Source organism: Eschrichtius robustus, chromosome 10 (assembly GCF_028021215.1).
Source record: "Eschrichtius robustus isolate mEscRob2 chromosome 10, mEscRob2.pri, whole genome shotgun sequence".
NCBI classification, from domain to species: Eukaryota; Metazoa; Chordata; class Mammalia; order Artiodactyla; family Eschrichtiidae; genus Eschrichtius; species Eschrichtius robustus.
In genome coordinates, this window is record NC_090833.1 from 27,391,474 (window position 1) to 27,403,298 (window position 11,825).

Sequence of the window (11,825 nt, forward strand, 5' to 3'; positions counted from 1 at the left end):
CTTTCCTTTAGCTTAAAAAATATTAAAGAGAGGACCTTCAAGATGGCGGAGGAGTAAGACGTGGAGATCACATTCCTCCCAACAAGTACATTAAAAATACATGTACGTGTGGAACAACTCCTACAGAACACCAACTGAACGCTGGCAGAAGACCTCAGGCTTCCCAAAAGGCAAGAAACTCCCCACCTGCCTGGGTAGGGTAAAAGAAAAAAGAAAAAACAGAGACAAAAGAATAGAGATAGGAACTGCAACTCAGGGAGGGAGCTGTGAAGGAGGAAAAGTTTCCACACACTAGGAAGCCCCTTCACTGGCGGAGATGGGGAGTGGGTGGGAGGGGGAAGCCTCAGAGCCACGGAGGAGAGTGCAGCAACAGGGGTGCGGAGGGCAAAGCGGAGAGATTCCCGCACAGAGGATCGGTGCAGACCAGCACTCACCAGCCCGAGAGGCTTGTCTGCTCACCCGCCGGGACGGGTGGGGGCTGGGAGCTGAGGCTCAGGCTTCGGAGGTCAGATCCCAGGGAGACGCCTGGGGTTGGCTGCGTGAACACAGCCTGAAGGGGGCTAATGCGCCACAGCTAGCCGGGAGGGAGTCCGGGAAAAAGTCTGGAACTGCCTAAGAGGCAAGAGACCATTGTTTCGGGGTGTGCGAGGAGAGGAGATTCAGAACACCACCTAAACAAGCTTCAGAAACAGGCGCAAGCCGCAGCTATCAGCATGGACACCAGAGACAGGCATGAAATGCTAAGCCTGCTTCTGCAGCCACCAAGAAGCCTGTGTGCAAGCACAGGTCACTATCCACACCTCCCCTCTGGGGGCCTGTGCGGCCCACCACTGCCAGGGTTCCAAGATCCAGAGGCAACTTCCCTGGGAGAACACACGGTGCCTCAGGCTGTTGCAACGTCATGCTAGCCTCTGCTGCCGCAGGCTCACCCCGCATTCTGTACCCCTCCCGACCCCCGGCCTGAGTGAGCCAGAGCCCCCTAATCAGCTGCTTCTTTAACCCCGTCCTGTCTGGGCGGATAACAGACGCCAGAGGGTGACCTACATGCAGAGGTGGGGCCAAATCCAAAGCTGAACCCCAGGAGCTGTGCAAACAAAGAAGAGAAAGGGAAATCTCTCCCAGCAGCCTCAGGAGCAGCGGATTAAATCTCCACAATCAACTAGATGTACCCTGCATTGTGGAATACCTGAATAGACAATGAATCATCCCAAAATTGAGGCAGTGGACTTTGCGATCAACTGTAGACTTCAGGTTTGCTGAATGCAACACCCTGGTTACTTATTCCTATGTTTATCATAGTATAGTTTTTAGTGCTTCTTATCATTGGTGGATTTGTTTACTGGTTTGCTTGCTCTCTTTTTTTATTATTTACTCTTATTTTTAATTTTAATAACTACATTTATTTTATTTTTTATTTCTTTCCTTTTTTTTCTCCCTTCTCTTCTGAGCTGGGTAGCAGACAGGGTCTTGGTGCTCCAGCCAGGTGTCAGGCCTGAGCCTCTGAGGTGGGAGAGCAGAGTTCAGGACGTTAGACCACCAAGACCTCCTGGACCCATGTAATATCAATCAGCGACAGCTCTCCAAGAGATCTCCATCTCAACGCTAAGACCCTGCTCCTCTCAACGACCAGCAAGCTCCAGTGCTGGACATCCCATGCCAAACAACTAACAAGACAAGAATACAACCCCACTCATTAGCAGAGAGGCTGCCTAAAATCATAAGTTCACAGACACCCCAAAACACAACACCAGACACGGTCCTGCCCACCAGAAAGACAAGATCCAGCCTCATCCACCAGAACACAGGCACCAGTCCCCTCCACCAGGAAAACTACACAACCCACTGAACCAACCTTACCCACTGGGGGCAGACACCAAAAACAACAGGAACTACGAACCAGCAGCCTGCAAAACGGAGACCCCAAACACAGTAAGTTAAGCAAACTGAGAAGACAGAGAAATACTCAGCAGATGAAGGAGCAAAGTAAAAACCAAGCAGACCAAACAAATGAAGACGACATAGGCAGTCTACCTGAAAAAGAATTCAAAGTAATGATAGTAAATATGAACCAAAATCTTGGAAATAGAATGGAGAAAACACAAGATACGTTTGACAAAAAACTAGAACTAAAGAGCAAACAAACAATGATGAACAACACAATAAATGAAATTTAAAATGCTCTAGAAGGAATCAATAACAGAATAACTGAAGCAGAAGAACAGATAAGTGACCTGGAAGATAAAATAGTGGAAATAACTACCAGAGAGCAGAATAAAGAAAAAAGAATGAAAAGAATTGAGGACAGTCTCAGAGACCTCTGGGACAACATTCAACGCACCAACATTTGAATTATAGGGCTCCCAGAAGAAGAAGAGAAAGAGTCTGAGAAAATATTTCAAGAGATAATAGTTGAAAACTTCCCTAATATGGGAAAGGAAATAGTCAATCAAGCCCAGGAAGTGTAGAGTCCACTAGGGGACAAATCCAAGGAGAAACACACCAATAGACATATTAATCAAACTATCAAAAATTACATTCAAAGAAAAAATATTAAAAGCAGCATGGGAAAAGCAACAAATAACACACAAGGGAATCCCCATAAGGTTAACAGCTGATCTTTCAGCAGAAACTCTGCAAGCCAGAAGGGAGTAGCAGGACATATTTAAAGTGATGAAAGGGAAAAACCTACAACCAAGATTACTCTACCCAGCAAGGATCTCATTCAGATCTGATGGAGAAATTAAAACCTTTACAGACAAGCAAAAGCTAAGAGAGTTCAGCACCACCAAACCAGCTTTACAACAAATGCTAAAGGAAGTTCTCTACACAGGAAACACAGGGAAGGAAAAGACCTACAATAACAAACCTGAAACAATTAACAGTAATAGGAACATACATATCGATAATTACCCTAAATGTAAACGGATTAAACGCTCCAACCAAAAGACACAGACTGGCTGAATGGATACAAAAACAAGACCCATATATATGCTGTCTACAAGAGACCCACTTCAGACCTAGGGACACATACAGACTGAAAGTGAGAGGATGGAGAAAGATATTCCATGCAAATGGAAATCAAAAGAAAGCTGGAGTAGCAATACTCATACCAGATAAAATAGGCTTTAAAATAAAGACTATTACAACAGGCAAAGAAAGAGACTACATAATGACCAAGGGATCAATCCAAGAAGAACATATAACAATTGTAAATATTTATGCACCCAACATAGGAGCACCTCAATATATACGGCAAATGTTAACAACCATAAAAGGGGAAATGAACAGTAACACAATAATAGTAGGGGACTTTAACACCCCACTTTCACCAATGGACAGATCATCCAAAATGAAAATAAATAAGGAAATGCAAGCTTTAAATGACACATTAAATGAGATGGACTTAATTGATATTTATAGGACATTCCATCCAAAAACAACAGAATACACTTTCTTCTCAAGTGCTCATGGAACATTCTGCAGAATAGATCATATCTTGGGTCACAAATCAAGCCTTGGTAAACTTAAGAAAATTCAAATCGTATCAAGTATGTTTTGCGACCGCAATGCTATGAGACTAGATATCAATTACAGGAAAAAACCTGTAAAAAATACAAACACATGGAGGCTAAACAATACACTACTTAATAACCAAGAGACCACTTAAGAAACCAAAGACGAAATCAAAAAAACCTAGAAACAAATGACAATGAAAATACGACGACCCAAGACCTATGGGATGCAGCAAAAGCAGTTCTAAGAGGAAAGATTATAGCAAAACAATCTTACCTCAAGAAACAAGAAACATCTCAAATGAACAATCAAACCTTACACCTAAAGCAATTAGAGAAAGAAGAACAACAACAAAAATATTAGCAGAAGGAAAGAAATCATAAAAACCAGATGAGATATAAATGAAAAAGAACTGAAGGACACAATAGCAAAGACCAATAAGACTAAAAGCTGGTTTTTTGAGAAGATAAGCAAAATTGATAACCCATTAGCCAGACTCATCAAGAAAAAAAGGGAAAAGGCTCAAATCAACAGAATTGCAAATGAAAAAGGAGAAGTAACAACTGACACTGCAGAAATACAAAGGACCATGAGAGATTACTACAAGCAACTATATGCCAATAAAATGGACAACCTGGAAGAAATGGACAAACTCTTAGAAAAGCACAACTTTCCGAAACTGAATCAGGAAGGAATAGAAAATATAAACAGACCAATCACAAGCACTGAAATTGAAACTGTGATTAAAACTCTTCCAACAAACAAAAGTCCAGGACTAGATGGCTTCACAGGCGAATTCTATCAACATTTAGAGAAGAGCTAACACCTATCCTTCTCAAACTCTTCCAAAATATAGCAGATGGAGGAACACTCCCAAATGCATTCTACGAGGCCAGCATCACCTGATACCAAAACCAGACAAAGATGTCACAAAAAAAGAAAACTACAGGCCAATATCACTGATGAACATAGATGCAAAAATCCTCAACAAAATACTAGCAAACAGAATTCAACAGCACATTAAAAGCATCATACACCATGATCAAGTGGGGTTTATCCCAGGAATGCACGGATTCTTCAATATAGGCAAATCAATCAATGTGATACACCATATTAACAAACTGAACGAGAATATCATATGATCATCTCAATAGATGCAGAAAAAGCTTTCAACAAAATTCAACACCCATTTATCAAAAAAACCCTCCAGAAAGTAGGCATAGAGGGAACTTACCTCAACATAATAAAGGCTATATATGACAAACCCACAGCCAACATCGTTCTCAATGGTGAAAAACTAAAACCATTTCCACTAAGGTCAGGAACAAGATAAGGTTGCCCACTCTCTGGAAGTTGTAGCCACAGCAACCAGAGAAGAAAAAGAAAGAAAAGGAATCCAAATTGGAAAAGAAGAAGTAAAACTGTCACTGTTTGCAGCTGACATGATACTATACACAGAGAATCCTAAAGATGCTACCAGAAGACTACTAGAGCTAATCAATGAATTTGGTAAAATAGCAGTATACAAAATTAATGCACAGAAATCTCTTGCACTCCTATACACTAATGACGAAAAATCTGAGAGAGAAATTAAGGAAACACTCCCATTTACCACTGCAACAAAAAGAGTAAAATACCTAGGAATAAACCTACCTAAGGAGACAAAAGACCTGTATGCAGAAAACCATATGACACTGATGAAAGGAATTAAAGATGATAAAAACAGATGGAGATATATACCATATTCTTGGATTGGAAGAATCAACATTGTGAAAATGACTATACTACCTAAAGCAATCTATAGATTCAACGCAATCCTTATCAAACTACCTGTGGCATTTTTCACCAAACTAGAACAAAAAGTTCACAATTTGTATGGAAACAAAAAGACCCTGAATAGCTAAAGCAATCTTGAGAAAGAAAAACAGAGCTGGAGGAACTGGGCTCCCTGACTTCAGACTACACTACAAAGCTACAGTAATCAAGTCAGTATGGTACTGGCACCAAAACAGAAATATAGATCAATGGAACAGGATAGAAAGCCCAGAGATAAACCCACACACATATGGTCACCTTGTCTTTGATAAAGGACGCAAGAATATACAATGGAGAAAAGACAGCCTCTTCAATAAGTGGTGCTGGGAAAACTGGACAGCTACATGTAAAAGAATAAAATTAGAACACTCCCTAACACCATACACAAAAATAAACTCTAAACGCATTAAAGACCTAAATGTAAGGCCAGACACTATCAAACTCTTATAGGAAAACATAGGTAGAACACTCTACGACATAAATCACAGCAAGATCCTTTTTGACCCACCTCCTAGAGAAATGGAAATTAAAAAAAAATAAACAAATGGGACCTAATGAAACTTAAAAGCTTTTGTGCAGCAAAGGAAACCATAAACAAGATGAAAAGACAACCCTCAGAATAGGACAAAATATTTGCAAATGAAGCAACTGACAAAGGATTAATCTCCAAGATTTACAAGCAGCTCATGCAGCTCAGTATCAAAAAAACAAACAACCCAATCCAAAAATGGGCAGAAGACCTAAATAGACATTTCTCCAAAGAAGATACGCAGATTGCCAACAAACACATGAAAGGATGCTCAACATCACTAATCATTAGAGAAATGCAAATCAAAACTACAATGAGGTACCACCTCACACCTGTCAGAATGGCCATCATCAAAAAATCTACAAACAATAACTGCTAGAGAGGGTGTGGAGAAAAGGGAACCCTCCTGCACTGTTGGTGGGAATGTAAATTGATACAGCCACTATGGAGAACAGTATGGAGGTTCCTTAAAAAACTAAAAATAGAACTACCATACGGCCCAGCAGTCCCACTCCTGGGCATATACCCTGAGAAAACCATAATTCAAAAAGAGTCATGTACCATAATGTTCACTGCAGCACTATTTACAATAGCCAGGACATGGAAGCAACCTAAGTGTCCATCGACAGATGAATGGATAAAGAAGATTTGGCACATGTATACAATGGAATATTACTCAGCCATAAAATGAAACGAAATTGAGGTATTTATAGTGAGGTGGATGGACCTACAGACTGTCATACAGAATGAAGTATGTCAGAAAGATATAAACAAACATCGTATGCTAACACAAATATATGGAATCTAAAAAAAAAAAAAAATGTTTCTGAGGAACCTAGCGGCAGGACAGGAATAAAGACGCAGACATAGAGAATGGACTTGAGTACACGGGCAGGGGGAAGGGTAAGCTGGGACAAAGTGAGAGAGCAGCATGGACATATATACACTACCAAATGTAAAATAGATACTTAGTGGGAAGCAGCCACATAGCACAGGGAGATCAGCTCGGTGCTTTGTGACCACCTAGAGGGGTGGGATAGGGAGGGTGAGATGGAGACTCAAGAGGGAGGGGATATGGGGATACATGTGTAATATATGCATACGTATAGCTAATTCCCTTTGTTATACAGCAGAAACTAACACACCATTGTAAAGCAATTATACTCCAATAAAGATGTTAAAATATATACATTAAAGATATTTAAGTAAGATTCTGTGTACTCACATAAGTAAATTATGGACTGTCATTTCTGAGACATCCTTTTCCACCCCACACTGGGCAGAATCTGCTCTTTTAAAAGCATGCTATAACAAAGGGGGGTTTGGGGGTATCATAGTTGTTCTATTTTTACCTGGATGTTGACTAACATAGTTGCGCTCATTCTGAAAATTCATTGAACTATACATTTACGATTACTTTTGCACTTTGTTGTATGTGTTCACGTCGGAATTCATAAAGATAGCAAAAGTATGCTGCCACCTTCCCAGAATCCCCAGAACTGATAAATTCTTGTTTTATTAATCTTTTCATCTCCCACAGATTAGAGGAAGGAACAATGGCAAACTTTATTCCTGGATTTAATTCCTGAAAACAAATGAGAAACTGAGTGGTGATGTGGAAATGACTGAAATCATGGGAGAAAATAACGATGTCAAATGACAACTTATTGAGAAATTGCTAAATATTGAGAAACCTGGAACATTAAATGTATCTGCAAAGAGAGAGCACAGAATAGTTAAGAACTTTGAAATTAGCCCAAGAACTAGCTCCATAATTTACTAAAGTATGTGACTTAAGTAAGGTTATTTTATTCCTGTAAGACTACTCATCTGTAAAATGTGTTCAATAACACCTACCTAAAGAGATGTATGAGGATTAGAATTAAGACACTGAAATGTTCTGCATGTATCTGAAATGAATGAATATTATTATTGTATAAGAAAGGTAGTGCAACCTTATGTGACACTGCAAGGAAAGAGGAGGAGGAGGAGGAGGAGGAGGGGGCAGAGGAGATGACAGTGACAACAGCACAGTTGAATTCTTTTAGAGCTATAACAGTAACTTTCATCTTGGTATCCTCAACATCTAATATAGTACCTACTACAGTGAATATTTGCTTAATTGAACTACATATGATTTGAGGGAAGTTAGCAAAATAGTGATCAGAGAATCAAGAGTAAAATAATAGATTTTGTGTGTAAAAATCAAGTGGAGGTCATTGTAGATTAAATTTTCAGGATGTCTTACAGAAAATAGCAATCGGAGATGAATGTAGGATTAAAGAAATGTGTTTATTTTAATGAACATTTAAATAAGAAAAAAACAGAGAACACAGATTAAAAATGTAAGAGAGATTACAACTGATAACATAAACATTCTGTTAAAATGGTTTCTGACCAACAATTCCCAAAGCAGCATTTTCCAACTTCCTAATAAAATGCCCAGGAAAATAGAAAAAACAAACAAACAAAAAACCCTACACTACTAGCCAAAACTAAAAGCTATAGACAATCAGATGCCAGAGTTCAGGAGGAACTAAGGTTAAGTATGAGGCAAATGGAAGTAAACTAAGAAATAAAAAAGAATCCAACATATTAAATACCCCCTGATGCTGTGGTAATCTAAATGGGAGGGGATATCTGTATGTGTATGGCTGATTCACTTTGTTGTGCAGTGGAGGCTAACACAACATTATAAAGCAACCATACTGCAATAAAAATTTAAAAATAAATAAAAAATTTTAAAAATACCCCCTGATGGTTTCACTTATGAAGCGCAAGTCGCATGGAAAAGAGAGGGGGGTAGGGGGGACAATCATCTTTCCTTGGATTTGAAGGCCTACAACCTAAACCAAACAAAAAAAAAGATGCCATCCTTATCAACACCACAGATAGAAAGAGTTAATCCCCTTTACCCACTTGCCCTCAGTAGTCTAGATCTAGGCATAGTCTGTAAGCCATAAGATGTAAACTATAGAAAGTGGGGAGTGAGGTACTGGCAGTGATAGAGTACATTCCAAAAGTCAAGAGTCTCAAGGAGTAACATGCTTGAGGAGATAAGGATAAGAACCCGGGTAGCAGTCACGTAGATGAATTGTGGTTTTATTGTACTACAGGTTTGTGTTCTAAAGAATCAGTCCCTGGGGAACAGAAGAAAGTTGCCAATTAAGTAAAGTTTTATATAAGTATTGGCAAATGAAAATCCCTAATGAATTAAACTAATACATCAAACAGTTTATTCCAAAAATGTAAGGATAATTCATTTTTTTAAATGCATTACATTTTAAATAGGAAAAACAATATGATCAACTCAATAGATTTATATAAGTGTAAATACAGATGGCCAGTAAACATTAGCAACTACGACAGATGCAAATGAAAACTATGTTTTCTGATCATCAGAATGACAAGATATTTAGGACTGATAACAGCCAATACTCTGGAAGGACAGTCTAACACAATTCTGGTAAAAGCAGGTTCACTCTTTTGTGTGAATTCTATAATTTTTACATGTTTACAAGTACTGGTACTGGAATATAATATTTTTACACCATGTGTAATACTGTACTAGCGTCCAATTAGTCCAATGGTTCTCAAGGTTTTTGGTCTCAGGACTCCTCTGCACCCCCCAAAATTAGTGAGCAGATGAATGGTTGCCAGGGGCTTGGGGAGGGCTGACTACAAAGGGGCAGGAGGGAGTCTGGGGTGGGTGATGAAACTGTTCTCTATCTTGATTGTGGTGGTAGTTACAAGACTGTATGTGTTTGTCCAAAATCATAGAACTTTATATTAAAAAGGGTGAATATAATACAGGTAAATTAAACCTTTAAAAAGGCTGACTCCAAAACAAAATTCTTGAAGACCCCCTAAAAAGCTTTTCTTTATGTGGGTTATCAATATTTAGCTTATTAGAAATTATAAACGAGACAATTTTTGAATAGTTCTTTAGGTATTCATTTTTAAAATAATAAATGCACTAAATTAAAAAATAATATATTCTTCATGAAAAATAACTATTTTCCAAAGCAAAAAATATTTGGTGAGAAAACTCAACACTTTTTTAGTAAATCTCTTTCATGTCTGCTTCAAATAGAAAACAGATGGATTCTCATATCTGCTTCTGCATTCAACCTGTTACAGTACGGCAGGTCATGTGGCCTCTGGAAAACTCCACTGTATACTTGTGAGAAAATGAGTGTGAAAAAGATGACATCTGCATATTATTATGAAAATAATTTTGAGTTGGAAGTGTCAGGAACCCCAGGGGCTCCTGGACCACACTTTGAGAACCTCTGATTTAAGCTATACAAGAAAATACCAAATACTGAATATGGCATAATAATAAAATGTACTTATTTTAAATCAAGGAAGCAGGCTCTTATGCAGATTATCTGTCCCGATTTAATACTCTACTATTCCCCTTATCCAGGTCAAAACTGCTACCAAACAATGATTTAGGGTGAGCTACAAATTTCAATTTAAATGAAAAATATTTCTGAGGTCCAAGGGTTTTAAAGAAAACAAAAAAACCGAAAAAAACAGACCATAAGAGGTACAGCATCATCCTCAATCCCTCACTCATTGACTGTAGGACAAAGCAGATTAAAGGCAGCATGAACACAGAGAAAGTAAGGCAAAGAAAATGCCTGACCTCAGAAAAGGAAGAAAGCATAAAATGAAAAGGCAGGTAGAATAACGGCAAAAGTAAAGCAACACAGGAGCAGATATATCCTGAATGTAAAATACAAGAAAAAACAAATATTGCTCCTTGTATGCATACTTGAAAGAACTCAGAACTCTGTATTAAGACCACATCCCCACTGTACAAAGAAGGGAAGCTACGCCAAATGGCTTTTCTTGTACAACGTCACTCATATGACCCAAAATGGGAATCCACTCCTCTCAGCAATCATTGTCTAACATGCTAAACGAGGTGGGAGACCTCTGCGTTAAGGGGAACTTGGAGGTGCCTACTTGAGGCTCTTTATTTCAGTGTTTACCCAACTTTCAAAACCGGAGAGCCGTCCAGAACCATTCACTACCCCAAGCGACGAAGTCAGACGTGCTGTCTCCGGAAGCTCTGTTCCCAGGTCATTTTAAAATACCTTCCAAGCAACTGGTGGCACCGCCGGGAGACGGCGCAACCCCTGGGCGGACGCGGGCAGTCCAGGGCTCCCAAAAGCGGCTGCGGCTGCCCTGTCACCTGTCCCGAGAGTCCCGCCCGCGGCGGTGGGGCGCCCCCGCACTCGCCCCAACCCCGCGCCTCCTTTGGCGAGGACCGCCCGGGCCTCATTTTCCCCACCTGTGCTCGAGGGGTCGGAGGGGCCACCTCTCGGCGCCCCTCCAGCTCGACTATAGGACTCCGGGCGGGGGGCAGCTCGGCCGCTACCCCGCTCAGGCCGTCCTCGCGGTGAGGGGCATCCCGAGGGGGCCGGTCCTCGGCGCCCCGCACTCACCCGGCTGATGCTTCAGTGCCATCACCGACACCAGGTAGTGGGCGATGTCAAAAAAGGGAAACATGGAAGTACGAGAAAAGGCAAGGGTCAGCTCATTCCACGGACCGTCCATCGCGACGACCGACCGCCGCAGCCGAAGCAGCCGCGGCGACGGGCTCCCTGCGTGCGCGACGAGGGGAGGGGGAAGGGACGGCCGCAGCCGCCCGCTCTTCGGCTGGGCCTCTCGGAGCTCTGCGCGTGCGCCTTGGCACCTGGCGCCGGCGCGCGGAGGGGGCGGGCCGCGTGTCCCAGGAGCCTCGGGCGCGCGGGCGGTTGGCCGCTGGGCGGGGTGAGGAGGGCGGGATCTTGTTCTCCTGATAAGAGTCCAGCGTCTTCTGCGTGCTGGGAGTTGTGCAAGACGCGGAGAATGGTCAGATGAATACAACATAAATAATGAATATGCATTATTTCTCTTAACATTTAGTGCATTTATTATTTTTAGAACGAATACATAAAGAACTATTTTAAATGTT

The 11,825-nt window shown here is 40.9% G+C and overlaps 1 protein-coding gene across 1 annotated transcript in view; it reads right to left on the reverse strand.

The window, feature by feature from the left end:
- The window catches only part of TMEM38B (transmembrane protein 38B), a 67,360-nt gene extending 55,830 nt beyond the window's left edge, over positions 1-11,530 (reverse strand). Inside the window, exon 1 of the mRNA XM_068552731.1 lies at positions 11,314-11,530. Coding sequence (XP_068408832.1) covers positions 11,314-11,425 — 112 coding nt within the window. The 5' untranslated portion in view covers positions 11,426-11,530. The remainder of the gene's footprint in view (positions 1-11,313) is intronic.
- Positions 11,531-11,825: the final 295 nt, after the last annotated feature.